Source organism: Labrus bergylta, chromosome 7, assembly GCF_963930695.1.
Source record: "Labrus bergylta chromosome 7, fLabBer1.1, whole genome shotgun sequence".
Taxonomy (NCBI): Eukaryota; Metazoa; Chordata; class Actinopteri; order Labriformes; family Labridae; genus Labrus; species Labrus bergylta.
The window spans coordinates 32998448-33017451 of record NC_089201.1 but is presented as its reverse complement, the minus strand read 5'-3'; the positions used below and the strand labels follow the sequence as shown (position 1 = coordinate 33017451).

The 19004-nt window shown below is 40.1% G+C and overlaps 2 protein-coding genes across 12 annotated transcripts in view; one reads left to right on the top strand and one right to left on the bottom strand.

Annotated features, from left to right (window-relative positions):
• LOC136179750 (NLR family CARD domain-containing protein 3-like) overlaps nt 1-19004 on the top strand; it is a 497803-nt gene that overhangs the window by 384398 nt on the left and 94401 nt on the right. The window lies entirely within an intron of this gene.
• Nucleotides 8498-19004, bottom strand: part of LOC110004345 (liprin-beta-1) — a 38878-nt gene continuing 28371 nt past the window's right edge. Inside the window, 6 exon segments of the mRNA XM_065957453.1 lie at nt 8498-9431; nt 10651-10716; nt 12466-12630; nt 13044-13232; nt 13320-13445; nt 13531-13563. Coding sequence (XP_065813525.1) covers nt 9348-9431; nt 10651-10716; nt 12466-12630; nt 13044-13232; nt 13320-13445; nt 13531-13563 — 663 coding nt within the window. The 3' untranslated portion in view covers nt 8498-9347.

The window sequence follows — 19004 nt, the reverse complement described above, 5'->3', positions numbered from 1 at the left end:
AACTGTCTGTGACATCATGATGCCTTCAAGGACTCTCAGTAAACACGTCACTCAACTGTCTGTGACATGATGATGCCTTCAAGGACTCTCAGTAAACACATCACTCAACTGTCTGTGACATCATGATGCCTTCAAGGACTCTCAGTAAACACATCACTCAACTGTCTGTGACATGATGATGCCTTCAAGGACTCTCTGTAAACACATCACTCAACTGTCTGTGACATGATGATGCCTTCAAGGACTCTCTGTAAACACATCACTCAACTGTCTGTGACACGATGATGATGCCTTCAAGGACTCTCAGTAAACACATCACTCAACTGTCTGTGACGTGATGATGCCTTCAAGGACTCTCAGTAAACACGTCACTCAACTGTCTGTGACGTGATGATGCCTTCAAGGACTCTCAGTAAACACATCACTCAACTGTCTGTGACATGATGATGCCTTCAAGGACTCTCTGTAAACACATCACTCAACTGTCTGTGACATGATGATGCCTTCAAGGACTCTCAGTAAACACATCACTCAACTGTCTGTGACATGATGATGCCTTCAAGGACTCTCAGTAAACACATCACTCAACTGTCTGTGACATGATGATGCCTTCAAGGACTCTCTGTAAACACATCACTCAACTGTCTGTGACATGATGATGCCTTCAAGGACTCTCAGTAAACACATCACTCAACTGTCTGTGACATGATGATGCCTTCAAGGACTCTCTGTCCCTTTAAGCTTCAAGTCACCAACACAAGTGACCACGAGAGCTGAAAGGTGGCGTGCTACTTTCCACGCCCACTTCACTTCTGAGCAGGACTGAAGTCCCTGCTGCTCTTCATACTGGATGTTCTGTATCACTGATAATCAGAATAATCATGATAACGATGATATTATATGATCAGAATAATCATGAAGTCTCTCTCAGAGTCTAATCTCTCATTTATCTCTTTTTATATCAACAGCTGGTGGAGTTCAGTCTTTAAAGAGAGGATCCTGCTGATCACAGAGCTGGAAGCAGCAGCTGGTGTGTTGGTGAGTCTTTAACTGGGCTGTGTTACTGGGAGACTGACGGACCAATCACAGCGCAGATGACTCTCAGTGCTGCAGTCTGAGCTGCTCTGAGATCAGCTCCACCGTCACACACAGGACCATGACCTCGGACATTTTTCTATTCTCATATTCTGAATTTAAACTGCTTCATGACTCAGCGACCGAAGATGAACTCTTTGATTTGTATATAAATGTTTCTGTTGCAGCGCCACCCTGTGGACATGTGTAGTGGTGCAGGTTATTCATTGACTCATATTCACAGATAACAGTAGAAGTTGATTCCAGCTGTGCAAGTTAAAGTGTGAAGTTCTGCTTTTAACCACGAGTCGTTGGTCGTCTGATAATAAATCAGTCGTCTCTTTGTTGGATCAAAACAAAGAGGAGGCTTCACTGAGTTTTTAAAAGAACTACAAACAGGATGTCTGGATCCAGGTGCAGAGTCAGCACCTGAATATTTGATGTAATATGAGATGATATAAAAAGAGCTGAATAACATGCAGACTCAATCATTGATATTCATTCATCATGTCAGGGTAACAACGGACACGTTATCAAACTATCTTTATTTTTAACTTCTGATGTTTATTACACTTTGATGTTTGAACCTTCTGTTTTTATTATCTCAGGATTTTAAATAGAAATAAATTCAATCTGTGGAGGGTTTTATTTGAATAATAATTCATGTTTAGGTTCTGTTGCTGCGATCACTGCTTTCTGCCAGCAGGTGTCACTGTTTCCACAGTTTTCTCCCAGACTGATCGATCTGAAGAGATTATTTCTGTGTCAGGAAACACAAAGAAAGATAGATGATGCCAGCTCTTTTATTTGTTCTTATATTTCATGTTCAAGTTTAATGTCTCTTTTTGTAATCACTGCCCCCTAGTGGACAGGAGTGTGGAGCGATCCAAAGGCAGAAAAAGAATCTTTGACTGGACTTCTGTAATGAAGTGAAGTGTGAAGGAAGTTGAGCTTTCTTTGAGTCTCTCTGTAGTTTGTAACTGAATACTTGGACTCTTCTTCACTTTAGAGGGAACATGTTCTCCTCCACATTTCTTCCTCGTCTGATCTAATTAACCCCGTGTTTTAAGATGGGCTGGTGTTTCTGCTCTTGGTGTAAACCCAGACACAGTGATCTTTCTGTCATGTTGTTCATGTGTGTTACTCTTGATAATTCACTCAAATAATGTCTCTATATTCTACAAGTGATTTACTTTTTAAATAACTGACACCATGTCAACACAAAGTTTCACTGCTTCCAAACCGCCTCTTATACGACGGCCATGTTGCATAAAAAAAACATCAATAACTTCTGTTTATTAAATATCACAGTCTGGATTTTATTAAGGCTGTACATTAATCTTCTTCTTTGAAATTAAACTTAATTTGACTCAAACATGAAGTTGGTGTTATTTTCTGATGTTTATGTTTTTGTCCTCTTGAGTCGTTTGTTTTCAGATGTTCATCAGGCTCCAGGTCCCATCGAGGAAAAGTTCATTCCTCATGATTTAATTCATGAAGCCGACCTGAAGTTTTTGATGACACAGTAAATATAGACTTTAGTTCAGTTTATAATTCATATCATTATTTTAGTTTCATTGTGGACAAAAAAAAGCAGATTGGAGCATATTCCAGACAGACACAGCCTGTCCCGGTTACCATAGTAACAGTCCCTGTAACCACAGTAACTCATATAAAAACTCACTGTCCCTATAACCATAGTAACTCACTGTTCATGTTACCATGGTAACAGTCTGTCCCTGTGTAACTTTAGTAATTATAAAGTATCAATAAAGTATCTCTGTAACTCACTGTCCCTGTAGGCTAACCTTAATAATACACTTTCTGTCTATCTGTAACCATAGTAACTCACTGTACAATATCATCTAGTTTTTTTAATAAAGAGAAGTTTTTTACGTCTTGTTTCTGATAATAAAAACATGTTTTGAACAAAATAAATCCACAGAAAGCGGAACAAAAGGCTGCAGCACCTCCACCGTCGGTAGGATACTTTACAGTGTGACACACGGTGACTCAGTGAGTCAGCGAGTGAGTCAGTCAGTCAGTCAGTCAGTCAGTCAGTCAGTGAGTCAGTCAGTCAGTCAGTGAGTCAGTCAGTCAGTGAGTCAGCGAGTGAGTCAGTGAGTCAGTCAGTCAGTGAGTCAGTGAGTCAGTCAGTCAGTCAGTCAGTCAGTCAGTGAGTCAGTGAGTCAGTCAGTCAGTCAGTGAGTCAGTGAGTCAGTCAGTCAGTCAGTGAGTCAGTCAGTCAGTCAGTCAGTCAGTCAGTCAGTGAGTCAGTCAGTGAGTCAGTGAGTCAGTCAGTCAGTCAGTCAGTGAGTCAGTGAGTCAGTCAGTCAGTCAGTCAGTCAGTCAGTGAGTCAGTCAGTCAGTCAGTCAGTGAGTCAGTCAGTCAGTCAGTCAGTCAGTGAGTGAGTCAGTCAGTCAGTCAGTCAGACAGACAGTCAGTCAGTCAGTGAGTCAGTCAGTCAGTCAGTCAGTGAGTCAGTGAGTCAGTGAGTCAGTCAGTGAGTCAGTGAGTCAGTGAGTCAGTCAGTCAGTCAGTCAGTCAGTCAGTCAGTGAGTCAGTGAGTCAGTCAGTGAGTCAGTCAGTCAGTCAGTCAATGAGTCAGTGAGTCAGTCAGTCAGTGAGTCAGTGAGTCAGTCAGTCAGTCAGTGAGTCAGTGAGTCAGTGAGTCAGTGAGTCAGTCAGTGAGTCAGTCAGTCAGTCAGTGAGTCAGTCAGTCAGTCAGTCAGTCAGTCAGTCAGTGAGTCAGTGAGTCAGTCAGTCAGTGAGTCAGTCAGTGAGTCAGTGAGTCAGTCAGTCAGTGAGTCAGTCAGTCAGTCAGTCAGTGAGTCAGTAAGTCAGTGAGTCGGTGAGTCAGTCAGTCAGTCAGTCAGTCAGTGAGTGAGTCAGTCAGTCAGTCAGTCAGTCAGTCAGTGATTCAGTCAGTCAATCAGTCAGTCAGTGATTCAGTCAGTCAGTCAGTTAGTCAGTGATTCAGTCAGTCAGTCAGTCAGTGATTCAGTCAGTCAGTCAGTCAGTCAGTCAGTTAGTCAGTGATTCAGTCAGTCAGTCAGTGATTCAGTCAGTCAATCAGTCAGTCAGTGATTCAGTCAGTCAGTCAGTCAGTGATTCAGTCAGTCAGTCAGTGAGTGATTCAGTCAGTCAGTCAGTCAGTCAGTCAGTGATTCAGTCAGTCAATCAGTCAGTCAGTGATTCAGTCAGTCAGTCAGTCAGTGATTCAGTCAGTCAGTCAGTCAGTCAGTCAGTGATTCAGTCAGTCAGTCAGTCAGTGATTCAGTCAGTCAGTGATTCAGTCAGTCAGTGATTCAGACAGTCAGTCAGTCAGTCAGTCAGTCAGTCAGTAATTCAGTCAGTGATTCAGTCAGTCAGTCAGTGAGTCAGTCAGTCAGTCAGTCAGTCAGTCAGTCAGTGATTCAGTCAGTCAGTCAGTCAGTCAGTCAGTCAGTCAGTCAGTCAGTCAGTGATTCAGTCAGCCAGTCAGTCAGTCAGTCAGTTAGTCAGTGATTCAGTCAGTCAGTGATTCAGTCAGTCAGTCAGTCAGTCAGTCAGTCAGTCAGTGATTCAGTCAGCCAGTCAGTGATTCAGTCAGTCACTGAGTCAATGATTCAGTCAGTCAGTCAGTGAGTGATTCAGTCAGTCAGTCAGTGATTCATGCAGTCAGTCAGTCAGTCAGTCAGTCAGTCAGTGAGTGATTCAGTCAGTCAGTCAGTCAGTCAGTGATTCAGTCAGTCAATCAGTCAGTCAGTGATTCAGTCAGTCAGTCAGTCAGTCAGTCAGTGAGTCAGTCAGTCAGTCAGTAATTCAGTCAGTGATTCAGTCAGTCAGTCAGTGAGTCAGTCAGTGATTCAGTCAGTCACTGAGTCAATGATTCAGTCAGTCAGTCAGTGAGTGATTCAGTCAGTCAGTCAGTGATTCATGCAGTCAGTCAGTCAGTCAGTCAGTCAGTCAGTGATTCAGTCAGTCAGTCAGTCAGTTAGTCAGTGATTCAGTCAGTCAGTCAGTCAGTCAGTGATTCAGTCAGTCAGTCAGTTAGTCAGTGATTCAGTCAGTCAGTCAGTCAGTGATTCAGTCAGTCAATCAGTCAGTCAGTGATTCAGTCAGTCAGTCAGTCAGTCAGTGATTCAGTCAGTCAGTCAGTTAGTGATTCAGTCAGTCAATCAGTCAGTCAGTGATTCAGTCAGTCAGTGAGTCAGTGATTCAGTCAGTCAGTCAGTGAGTCAGTCAGTCAGTCAGTCAGTCAGTCAGTCAGTCAGTGATTCAGTCAGTCAATCAGTCAGTCAGTGATTCAGTCAGTCAGTCAGTCAGTGATTCAGTCAGTCAGTCAGTCAGTGATTCAGTCAGTCAGTGATTCAGACAGTCAGTCAGTCAGTCAGTCAGTCAGTCAGTAATTCAGTCAGTGATTCAGTCAGTCAGTCAGTGAGTCAGTCAGTCAGTCAGTCAGTCAGTGATTCAGTCAGCCAGTCAGTCAGTCAGTCAGTCAGTTAGTCAGTGATTCAGTCAGTCAGTGATTCAGTCAGTCAGTCAGTCAGTCAGTCAGTCAGTCAGTCAGTCAGTGATTCAGTCAGCCAGTCAGTGATTCAGTCAGTGATTCAGTCAGTCACTGAGTCAATGATTCAGTCAGTCAGTCAGTGATTCATGCAGTCAGTCAGTCAGTCAGTCAGTCAGTGATTCATGCAGTCAGTCAGTCAGTCAGTCAGTGATTCAGTCAGTCAGTCAGTGATTCATGCAGTCAGTCAGTCAGTCAGTGATTCAGTCAGTCAGTCAGTGATTCAGTCAGTCAGTCAGTCAGTCAGTCAGTCAGTCAGTGATTCATGCAGTCAGTCAGTTAGTCAGTCAGTCAGTCAGTCAGTCAGTCAGTCAGTCAGTAATTCAGTCAGTGATTCAGTCAGTCAGTCAGTCAGTCAGTGAGTCAGTCAGTCAGTCAGTCAGTCAGTCAGTGATTCAGTGATTCAGTCAGCCAGTCAGTCAGTCAGTCAGTCAGTTAGTCAGTGATTCAGTCAGTCAGTGATTCAGTCAGTCAGTCAGTCAGTCAGTCAGTGATTCAGTCAGCCAGTCAGTGATTCAGTCAGTGATTCAGTCAGTCACTGAGTCAATGATTCAGTCAGTCAGTCAGTGATTCATGCAGTCAGTCAGTCAGTCAGTCAGTCAGTCAGTGAGTGATTCAGTCAGTCAGTGATTCATGCAGTCAGTCAGTCAGTGATTCAGTCAGTCAGTCAGTGATTCATGCAGTCAGTCAGTCAGTCAGTGATTCAGTCAGTCAGTCAGTCAGTCAGTCAGTGATTCATGCAGTCAGTCAGTTAGTCAGTGATTCAGTCAGTCAGTCAGTGATTCATGCAGTCAGTCAGTTAGTCAGTGATTCAGTCAGTCAGTCAGTGATTCATGCAGTCAGTCAGTCAGTCAGTGATTCAGTCAGTCAGTGATTCAGTCAGTCAGTCAGTCAGTCAGTGAGTCAGTGATTCAGTCAGTCAGTGATTCAGTCAGTCAGTGATTCAGTCAGTCAGTCAGTCAGTCAGTGAGTCAGTGATTCAGTCAGTCAGTGATTCAGTGATTCAGTCAGTCAGTCAGTCAGTGATTCAGTCAGTCAGTCAGTGAGTCAGTGATTCAGTCAGTCAGTGAGTCAGTGATTCAGTCAGTCAGTGAGTCAGTCAATCAGTCAGTCAGTGATTCAGTCAGTCAGTCAGTCAGTCAGTGAGTCAACAAGCTTTTAATGTATGATTGTGATGTATCTGTTATGAGTTGGTCTTGTTTTTAGTTTTGTTTTTCAGTGTTTAGTGTTTCTTCTTGTTCTAGTGTGTTTTGTTCATTCTTGACTTCTCCTGCCTGTGTGTTTCCCTCCAGTGTGATTGCCCTGATTGTCTTCACCTGTGTCTTGTTAGTCTCACCTGTGTTTGATGACCCCTGTCTATTTAGTTTCTGTGTTTCTTCCCTCCTGTGTCAGTTCATTGCATGTTGTATGTGTTTTTAATGGAACTCGTGGAGGCCAGAGAAGAAGGACTGGAGGCCACGGGGCCCGTCGTCCTCTCCTTCCTCCACTGCCCAGCACCCCAGAGTCTCTGCCTCAGCCCAGGCATCAACTCCGGCCTCAGCTTCCCTGTGTTTCTGTCCCTGTACCAGTTCCGGCAGAGCGCCGTCTGACTCCTGTGTCTGCGTGGGAGGTTCTGCCCACTCCTAGGACTCCTGTGTCTCTGTGGGAGGTTCTGCCCACTCGTTTCCTGGTTGGAGGTCCTGCCCACTCTTGTGTCTCCGTGGGAGGCCCCGCCCACTCCCGTGTCTCTGTGGGAGGTCCTGCCAACTCCTGTTTCGTCGTCAGAGGCCCTGCTGACTCCTGTGCCCTCGTCGGAGGCCCTGCTGACTCTGTGTTTCCGTGGGAGGTCTGGCCTCTCACTGGTCCCGTGGGTTCATCAAGTCGGCCTTCCGGCCGCCCACCCAAACTGCTCCCTGGGTTTGGTCGGCCTCCTGGCCGTCCGCCTGAACTTTCCAGGCTATGTGCCCTGCCTCCAGGCCGTCCGCCTGAAGGTCCGGAGTTGTTATTATCTTTTTTTATTATCTATTGTTGTTATCATTATGGTTTGTGTGTGATGTTGTCTGTTAGTCTGTCCTTACTGTGCTGTTCTTTCTGTTTTTAACTATTGTACAGCGCTTATAAATAACATTTATTACATGTATGTATGTGTGTAAATAATGCTGTTATGAGATATGAAACACAACCAGTAGTCAATGTACAAGCTGCCAATTGAATGGTAAATCTAAGCTACTCTATAAATGGGTTCATTTATTTATGCATCTGACTCTGAAAAAGTCTTAAAACTTCAAAAGTTTATTTGAAGATGGCGAAATTAGAAAGAAAACTAAGAATTTGATTTCCTTTGGAGCACTGCAGCGTTGCTTGCGATACATCCAAAAGTTCTTTTGCGCGCCATCTGATGAAATTTACCTTTCAGGAAGATTTCCTTCTGAAAGGTGAATATTAAAATATCACATTTCATTTTTGGGTTAATTAAGTTACTTGTTGAGCACGTGTTTGTCATATTTAACCGTTGTCTCTTTTCTCCTTAGATGTAAACTGTCATGTAAAAAGGTAAATATCAGATTTCATGTTTTGATTTCTGTTACCGAGGTTACGGATATATTGTAACTTCATTTTTTTCTTCTCTTTACGACATCAAATATATTTACCAAAAGTTCTCATAATTATGAACTGGCAACACATGACTACTCCCACGTTTTCAGTCATCCAATGTAGCTTTTAAACTTAGAATCATACATTGTATATACCCCTGAGTGATTTGCATGTAGCGCTTTGTTTTCTGTTCTCTGAACATGAACTACTCGGTCAAGTCCCTGCTCTCACCAAACATGATCAAAGCTGTGATACAAGAAAGAAAATGGTGGTAAAGATGTAACCATGCCCACTTGAGAAAAGATTTAAATTATTTTATTGGTCTTAGAAATGAATGAAGGTAAAAAAAAAAAAAGATGTGTTCTCTGTTTTCGTAGAGGGTTAAACTACAACATTATTTCAAAAGAACCTGAAGACATCTCAACTCTGAACCAACCAGCCCTTTGGAAATAAAAACATTTAAAAAAACATTTATAAGAAAGATAAAATGAAGAAGCTCTGATATAAATGTGTCGAGTTCCAAACCATGCAATGATATTAATCACTCTTTGTTTTATATGATATGTACTCGTGAAGTGAAATCCTGTAAAAAGTTAAAATGACACTTTTCATTTAATAAGCAAGGTTAAATTCTGTAAAAAACAAACAAACATAGCAGCTGTTTCAAAGTTACAACTTTACACCTACTTGTAATAATTTGGATGTACATTATTTTTTCTACAGTAAGAAGGCAATTTTAAAAAGACATATATTAAAATCTATCGATATTGCTGTATTGAAGATGCCTTAAATCTGCTGCTTGAATTCTCTCACTCAATCCCGTTAGGGCGGCCCTAAAATGATGCTTATACACAGTCGAGTACAAAGTATCCAGAATCCAGCTGGCAGACAGGCAGTGGTGTGGCCCTAAACGTTCCCTCTGTCATCAGAAAACAAAAAACAGAGAACAAGTTCAAGAGTAACGGAGCCTACAGGACCGAAGGCTTCCACAACACCACGCTTTGAAAATGAAATAAGAAAGAAGACGCTGTAATACTTGATGTCTGAATGTTACTCTTAAAAAGAAACCTGGCAGCATTTTGAAAAGTCTGTGTGTGGGGGGGGGGGGCTTCTTTCACAGCAGGACCAGGTCTCATGGTGCTCACAGTCTCATGCATTCGACTCTTCATCTGTTACACTGTTGTTGGGTGAATTTGAAATCTCTTTGAAGAATTCGTCGTCTTTCAGCATGCTCTGATGGAAAATACAGAAACAAACGATGTTAACCTCATGAAAACAACAGAGTTACTAAAGAGTTCAAATCTGTGTTATGGTAGCATGTGGTCAGCCGTAAAGTCTTTATGTGATTTTTTGATCCAGCAGATGTCGCCCTTGAGCACCAGCATGAAACCAAAACAACTCGCGCTGCATTGTTGTGTTAGCATGCTAATGCTAGCGATCTTTATTATGCTGGTATCTTCACACTGCATGTAAATTTACCTGAAATGAGCGTGATCTAGAAACACAGTTAAGCAGTGAGTACAGTATGTTATTCTTCTTTTCTCTAGTCCCTCAATTAAACAACTTTTATACTCGAGGGGAGGAGTCAGCCGGCCGTCCGGGCGATGTAAACAAAGTGAAGATAGGACTCTGAAAACTCTGAAAACATCACAGACAGTGGGACTCGGGTGTTACACCCATTGTAGACAGTCATGACTCACAGAGTTATTTTCAGAGGAGATACTTGATTTATATTTAAGTGTGAAACATCACATACAGCTGTAAGAAAAAGTATGTGAACTCTTTGGAATTTCTTCATTTTCTGATTAAATTAGTCATAAAATGTGTTCTGATCTTCATCTAAGTCTCAACAATAGACAAACACAGTCTGCTTAAACTAAAACCACACAAACAATTATAAGTTTTCATGTTTTTGTTGAACACAAACATTCACATTGTAAACATTCACATTGCAGGGTGGAAAAAGTATGTGAGCCCCTAGGCTAATGACTTCTCACAGAGCTCATTGGAGTCAGGAGTCAGCCAACCTGGAGTCCAATCAATGAGACGAGATTGGAGGATTCCACCAATTTATGCAGAAAACTAGGAAATTCCAAAGGGTTAACATACTTTTTCTTGCAACTGTTTTTCTGGTTTCGATATTATTGATGATGATGATGGTAATGACGATGGTTTTTGTTTGATAACGACGACTTATAAGATGGTTTCTATACTGATTAGAGCTCTCAAGAACTGCCCTCAATGTTGTGCTTTGCCTCTGGTCACTTCCTGTCAGCACCTGTGTGTCCAATCAGACTCAAAGCTGATCGTTTGCTCTTACTCACATTGTTCCCTTTTTTCTAGATCCTTGCTTGTGTTGTTCTTACTCTCTGATGTACGTCTCTTTGGATAAAAGAGTCTGATAAGAGAGTTGTAGAAGTGTAGAAGTGTATAAAGCCTTTAAGATTCTTACCGTCAGGTTTTGAATTCCCTCAGAGAAAGCTCCAATCTGTCTCACAGTTCCTTCAGAGTCGTCCATCTGTGACACAAGTTACATCTTGAAAAGTCACAATCGATATAGAAACTGACCACAGACCAGTTACTTCAGAGTGAAAAAGTCACCTGCCAAGCAACACTGATGGAGTGTGAACGAGTAAGAAAATATAATCAAACAATTTATCTTCACATGATGCAAATAAAACATTATTAGTAAAAGTTGATCATCTGTCCGTAACACAGTCTTCAGGCAAATATTAATCACTAAATTACAGACTGCAGTCCAAATCTGGACCCAGGCTTATTTTGATGAGCGATTCGGTTCACACAGTGCAGCATTTATTGCGTTCACGGTCGTCCAAATTAAAATGGCGCCGCCTGTCTCGCCTTTACAACAATTTCAGCGGTATAAAACTGGAGCCAGGAAGGTCACAGACCAAAGCATTTGTCCTGAAATAATTTAATTCACTGAGATTTATCATTAAATTAGTTTTGAAAATGAGTGGCTAATATTAGAAAATGGGAAAAATGGGAAAAATGGGAAACACCCCCGCCCCCCCCCCCCCACAAACTAAACCTTTTTTAAAATGTGGATATGCCTTTTTCAAAAGCTATCTGTGTGCATTTTGTTATTAAATATAAACCTTCTTTTACCTAAAGCAAGAAAATCTTTATCTTAATATTTGATATCATTTTATTATCATTTACACGTACTAACATTTATACACCTCGGCAGCGAATCACATCACAGGTTAGACATTATGATGTTTCAGACCCTTCTTTTAGAGGATGGTATCAAGACATCGTCGATACATTATCACAGTGGCTCCAGCTAAATATTTCATTTATCACATCAAGAGAACAAGGGGAGTTGATCCAGACTGTGATGGACACATCCACACAACGCTCACAAGCTAAAGCTCATGTTTTATTTACAGTTATTTAACAAGCATGACACATTCTGTTTGTTTATTAGAACTTATGACTGAAGTTAGTTAGTTAGCTTCCTTAGTGTTACCGCTTAGTTATTTTGTGTGTAGTCCTCACCTGTGTGCTCATTTTAGTAATAATAATAATAATAATAATAATAATAATAATAACAGACTTTATTTGGCATGGACATCACAGATACATTGGACGAACCAGATGCATTGTTTAAGCGTTTTAGCAACCATGCTAGTTCTCAACACGTGTCCACAGTAGGCTTTAGAAAGGAAAACAATACAGTTTGGTAAGCTGGTTTGAATATCTGCCTCAGTTCTCTTTTTGTTAGGTCTGTTAGTTAAGTTCATTTTGTCCTCTACTTGTATATTGTAGATTTTGAACTTTGAACCTGTGATTCTCTTGTGTTGCTCTGTCCACAACACAGACCCGCAAAAAATTCAGCCGACCAATGAGATGAATGCATGGATCTAGTGCAAAAGATCAAAAACATGCTGCTCTGTCATCGATTCCTGCAGACAGAGATGGACGGCAGAGGAATAAGAAATAAACAGACACAATGATAGCACTTTATTACTGTTCTGTTGTGCAGACGGCCGAGTGCTTTCCTTTTGTGGAGCTTTGAAACGCCTGGTTCTAATTTAATTTGCATCCTGGTATTCTCTTTTCACAGTCTTGTTCTCATCTAGTGTAAAGATATGTGTTGAGCACTAGAAGCTCTTCAGTCATACCCAAGTGACCATCTTGAAGAACTCTCACTAGTTTATCAACTGCTGGGATTTATTTTCTCACCGTAGCATCCCTACTCACAAACTATTATTCAACACAAATTCTAAAAGAACTAACTGACCTGGTCTAGCCTGTCGAGGTCGTCCTCGTAGATCTGGAGCTCAAAGCCTTTCTGGAAACTTCGTCCTTTAGGCATCTCCACATCCATCGGACACACGTACTCTTCACTCTCCTCCTGCTTCTTCTTTCTCAGACTGCCAAAGTTACCAAACGACAGTTTCCTCGGCTGGGTTGTCGAGCAGAGGGAAGACAAAGAAAACGTTTATATATTCATTCCATAGGCTAAACTTTGATACACAGACATTAGGGCACTAGTATTTTTATTTATTTTCTATTCAACCAGGTTGGTCCCATTGAGATTAAAAACCTCTTTTTCAAGGGAGACCTGGTCGAGACAGGCAGCAGCAAAAACACAAAGTTACAGACGGAAACACAAAGAGAGACAAAGTACAATTTACAAAACACAACATTTAGATTAAAATAGAACCATCTATGAGTCTTATCTGAGAATCAGTTGTTCAAACAGCCGAGCTAAAACATCCACATCCTATAGAATCTGCTAGTAGTTAGGTGTCTTCAATGTTGTGCAGATCTAGTACTAGCATTACTAAGTTTGTCATCATAAACTGGTGTGTTTACCTTGACTTTAGTGGTGGCAGTAAGAAGAGTGTAGTCTGGGTTTTCAAGACACTCTTGTTTGAGCTGCTGAGCCTCTGATCCAATGAGCAGGTTGTAATGTGTGGCCAAGTGGCGACGCAGCAGCGTCTTGTTTGGGGGGATGTTGAGCAGCAAAGCCATGGTCTCCACGTTAAACCGAGGCTCCAGAACCTTGAAGACAGAAGAGATGTGTTTCTGACTGAACACATTCAGGAGAAAATCAGTTTCTCAGAAAGACTGAAAGCCAGGCTACAGTACCATCAGGCCACCGTGCACACCACTGCCTCTCAGGTTGGGAGCGTACTCAGCCAGATCCACAGAACGCAGCCACTCCATCACCCTGTGGTTGGTCCACTGCGAGATCTCTGCTGGAGAAATATTGTTCTGTGTGCACAAAGACAAGATGAGAAAATGTGTTCCTGTGCACGCTCTGTCAGATCACATATCACGACTGCTGCAGTGAACGCACCTCGTCAGACGGCCTGCGACGTAAGCAGTTGGGCTGGTTATGGAAAGCCGATTGAAGATTTAATAGATATCCTTGATATCAAAGCTCAGTTTCCTGTACTAGTCAAGTCTTTGGCCGCACTAGTTTACTAGTAGAACGTTGAAAGACTTACTAGTAAACTAGTAGAAGGCAAAAAGTCCTACATGTTAACTAGTAAGGTGCAAAATATCTACTAGTTAACTAGTAAGATATATTTTGTGTCTACTAGTTAACTAGTGAGCCTAAAAATGTTTACTAGTTAACTAGTAAGAGCAACAATGTCCACTAGTAAGCTAGTTTGACTCTTTTTAACCTTACTTGTAAACTAGTGAGGTTCAAAATGTTTACTAGTTAACTAGTAAGACCCAAATGTCCACTAGTATCACTAGTGATGCAGTTACAAATTTTACTAGTTTACTAGTGAGGCTCTTAAAGTCCACTAGTTAACTAGTTAGTGCAAAAAGCCAACTAGTAACACTAGTTCAGGACATTTTAGTGCTACTAGTGAACTAGTGAGGCTCAAAATGGTTAACTAGTTATCTAGTAAGAGCCAAAATGTCACTAGTTACACTAGTAGTACTCTTTTTGGCATAACTAGTTAACTACTACGGTTTTAAATGTTAACTAGTACTACTAGTGAAAGCCAAAATGCGTACTAGAAACACTGGTTGAAGTACATGCTAATGAGTGGGTGGGATCAGGGCACTCTCTGAACCTTATCATTGGTTCTCCATATAGACCTCCACCTTCCACAAATTTAACCCTTTGTAAGAAGGAGCAAGTGCTGTGAAGCAACGGCTTCTTCCTTACTTTCCATGGAGAGTAAAACATGAAAATTATATATATATTAAATGTTAGAATTGTTTTATAAACTTAAAATAAGATAGAAGATCATTTTAGAACTGTTCTCATGATTTTTTTATCCCATCAAGACAGTATTTACAGAAAACATAAGAAAGAGTACATCTTAAGGTCAGTAGAGTGATAAAAAAAATGCCCAAGGTGCAATTGTAAGTTAAAAATGAATGTGTAAATATTTCATATAAATTCATGCTGTTTTTAAAAAGGAAAAAAGTTAATCAGATAAAATTATGGACTTTAAAACAACTGGAACTTGATACAGAATTTATGTTCTTGTACTTAATACATTTTAATTTGGCCTAAAGTCGGTAAACTAAGAAAAATAAAGGGATTCAAGATTAGGGCCACGTAAAAGGAAAAAAACCTAAAATTTAGAGATTCAAATAGTTAATTTATGAGAATAAAGTCAAATGTACGAGATTAATTTCTTGTTTAAGTTTATATCAGAAGAGCAGCAGCCGCCTGTTCGAAAATGATAAACGTGGAGCATCTTGTTATAGTAAAGGTTTGACAAATAAGGAAATAGGCTCCTTCCTTGTGTAGTCTGTAAAAACAGTTGGACAAATATATCCGATAAGTTGTTTTATCGGCATATCATCATCACAAATAAAATATCAGGACCCTGAAAAGATACTGGAAGCAACTGTAACTTTTGTGGCAGAGGAAAATGCTTTAGGGGTTCTCCTTTCATCATTTATGCGCAGGCGGAAGGCTTCTCGATGAATGTACATTTTCGTAAATTTATGACTTTATTCTCCTAAATCTACATGTTTATTCTCGTACATATACAAGATTAATCTCAAATATTTTCTTTTTTTTTCTTTAAGATGGCTCTACTCCATCGTATAAATGAGCCCTAAAAATGTAATTTTATTATGTAAAATGAAGGTTAAAAATTGTACTACTTGCAAATGCCCCACAGATGGGGCTATACGTATATATACTGCTAATGTCTACAGTACTAGTTGCACTAGTAGCACTAGTCATACTAGTAGCACTAGTCACACTAGTCGCACTAGTCGCACTAGTAGCACTAGTCACACTAGTCGTACTAGTCACACTAGTCACACTAGTCACACTAGTCGTACTAGTCGTACTAGTAGCACTAGTCACACTAGTCACACTAGTCGTACTAGTAGCACTAGTCACACTAGTCACACTAGTCGTACTAGTCGTACTAGTAGCACTAGTCGCACTAGTCGTACTAGTAGCACTAGTCACACTAGTAGCACTAGTCACACTAGTTGTACTAGTAGCACTAGTCACACTAGTCGTACTAGTCACACTAGTCACACTAGTCACACTAGTCGTACTAGTCGTACTAGTAGCACTAGTCACACTAGTCACACTAGTCGTACTAGTAGCACTAGTCACACTAGTCACACTAGTCGTACTAGTCGTACTAGTAGCACTAGTCGTACTAGTAGCACTAGTCACACTAGTAGCACTAGTCACACTAGTTGTACTAGTAGCACTAGTCACACTAGTAGCACTAGTCACACTAGTTGTACTAGTAGCACTAGTCACACTAGTCACACTAGTTGTACTAGTAGCACTAGTCACACTAGTAGCACTAGTCACACTAGTTGTACTAGTACAGTAGTCACACTAGTAGCACTAGTCACACTAGTAGCACTAGTCGTAGACAGAGACAGAGAGAAAGAGAGAGAGAGAGAGAGAGAGAGAGAGAGAGAGAGAGACAGACAGACAGAGACCCTTTTCTTGGCTCGGTGCCACTTCAGCTAGCACGGATAAGCACCTCCACTACTGTGGGTCTACCTGCTGAAGGTGTTTATAAACTGATGTCTCATTGTCTTAAGTCCAAGATGATTCAAATAAGTTGGCTGTGGCTCTAACTCTTGGGCAAGGAAGTGGCTGAGTACTCTTTCTCACTACAGCCTTCGCAACTACAATCGCCGCTGCAGCTCCGAGTGATAAACGCATTTAGTTCCGGAAAGTCTTTCACAATAAAAGTCCCTTATTACCATCTATGTCATGTGCTTTTATTTTGAAGCAGATGAATGAGGAAGTTGGGTCTTGTAAGCAGCTGCAACTTAACATATCTCAGATGATAAACAAACAGAGACTAAAACATCTAATATTTAAGCTCATACAGGTTCATTTTAAAACAATAAATGGATTATCTTTCATCTCAGGTTTAGTTGCAGCTACATCAGCCTTTGAGGCTGCATTTGAGACTAAAAATAAAAAAACTAAAAACACTAAAATACTCTACACTGTTTATGATTGAGACAAAGTCCCCTTTAGTATTTTCTTAAATAGTTTAAACATTTCCCTTCATAAAACAGCTGAATACTTGAACATATAATATATTATATAATATAATAGTAGAATATATTGGTATATCAGAAGAGCAGGAGCCGCCTGTTCGAAAATGATAAACGTGGAGCATCTTGTTATAGTAAAGGTTTGACAAATAAGGAAATAGGCTCCTTCCTTGTGTAGTCTGTAAAAACAGTTTGACAAATATATCCGATAAGTTGTTTTATCAGCACATCATCATCACATTGTCATAAAATATTAGGACCCTGAAAAGATACTGGAAGCAACTGTAATTTTCCAAAGAAAGAACCACACTGACTTGGATGAAACTGTCTCTTTTGTGGCAGAGGAAAATGCTTTAGGGGTTCTCCTTTCATCATTTTTTTATTCTCCTAAATTTACATGTTTATTCTCGTACATATACAAGATTAATATTTTCTCTTTTTTCCTTTAAGATGGCTCTACTCCATTGTATAAATGAGCCCTAAAAATTTAATTTTATCATGTACAGTAAAGGTTAAAAATTGTAATATTTGCAAATGCCCCACAGATGGTGCTATACGTACATATACTGTCTACAGTACTAGTACTACTAGTTGACATTTAGGCCTTTACTAGTGCGACTAGTAGCACTAGTCGCACTAGTCGCACTAGTCGCACTAGTCACACTAGTCGCACTAGTAGCACTAGTTGCACTAGTTGCACTAGTAGTACTAGTAGCACTAGTTGTACTAGTAGCACTAGTACTACTAGTGGACATTTAGGCTCTTACTAGTAGCACTAGTCGCACTAGTAAGAGCCTAAATGTCCACTAGTAGTACTAGTGCTACTAGTACTACTAGTGCAACTAGTGCAACTAGTGCTACTAGTACTACTAGTGCTACTAGTGCGACTAGTGCTACTAGTAAGAGCCTAAATGTCCACTAGTAGTACTAGTGCTACTAGTACAACTAGTGCTACTAGTACTACTAGTGCAACTAGTGCAACTAGTGCTACTAGTACTACTAGTGCTACTAGTGCAACTAGTGCTACTAGTAAGAGCCTAAATGTCCACTAGTAGTACTAGTACTGTACACATTAGCAGCATATATAAGTATAGCACCATCTGGTGGGCATTTGCAAGTAGTATCTTAATTTTATGCTTTAATCATAAAAACATGACTCCTCATATGATAAAATAAATCTTAATGTATGTTGCTTGTGCACTTATATCTGCTCACTGCCATATGTATCTTTTCTGCTGGGCTTACTCGAAGCTAAACCAAGAAAATTTAGCAAGTCCATAACATACCGATCCTGCAACTGACACCTAATGGCCGAAATGCATATCTCTCTGCAGCTACTTCTTGTATAAGGGTTATTTCTCCAGATGTAAGAGGCTGACTTTATATTTATTAAAAAAAACATTAAAACATCTTATTCACATTAGTTTAATAATTCAGTATACACTTGTCCTAAATCCTAATATTTTATTCAATATTTTGCATGATCATCTAGCAGATAAACTAAATATAAACACATTTCTTTCATGATTTAAAAAGAATATACTTAATTTTTCACTTTGCAAGTTTCAAACTAGTATATCTTTCATATTTTATATTGCCATATTTTCAATGGCAAGAAAAAAGCTAAAATCCTTGAACATTAATGTTGTGCAAGATTTTATTTTATTCAATCATACTACTATATATAAATATTAAGTGATGGGTTATTGTTTATTTTTTGACAAATACTGCAATAATGAATAATCATTAGTGATTTTTAGAACAAATAATACTAAGTTTAAAAAACAAAAAAGTTGAAAAGATGAATAACAATGTAACATCAGATTTGGATTTAATCTGTGCATGGGTCATAAAATTCTATCAAAGGGCATTCAGTGAGTTACCATTTAGTGATAATATAACATGACACAAATGAACAAACCTTCAGAAATTAGTGCTGGTTTAACCGAAGGTACTATTCAGATCTGGCCCTTTAAGGCTGGCAAAATCGCAGGTTTGACATTGACCAATCAAAATCCTTGTCCCGCCTGCTTCATTATCATGCGGTCAACTAGTGCTACTAGTACTACTAGTGGACTGCCAGTTGACATTTACAAGTAAACTAGTAAGGACCAAATGTCCACTAGTTACACTTGTAAAACACATTTCGACTTTACTAGTAAACTAATGATGTTCAAAAAGCTTAACTAGTTTATTACTAAGGGCATAAATGTCACTAGTACCACTAGTTGCAGTCTAATTGACCTTACTAGTTAACAAGTAGGGCTCAAGATGTTTACTAGTAGTACTAGTGAAAGAAAAATGCAC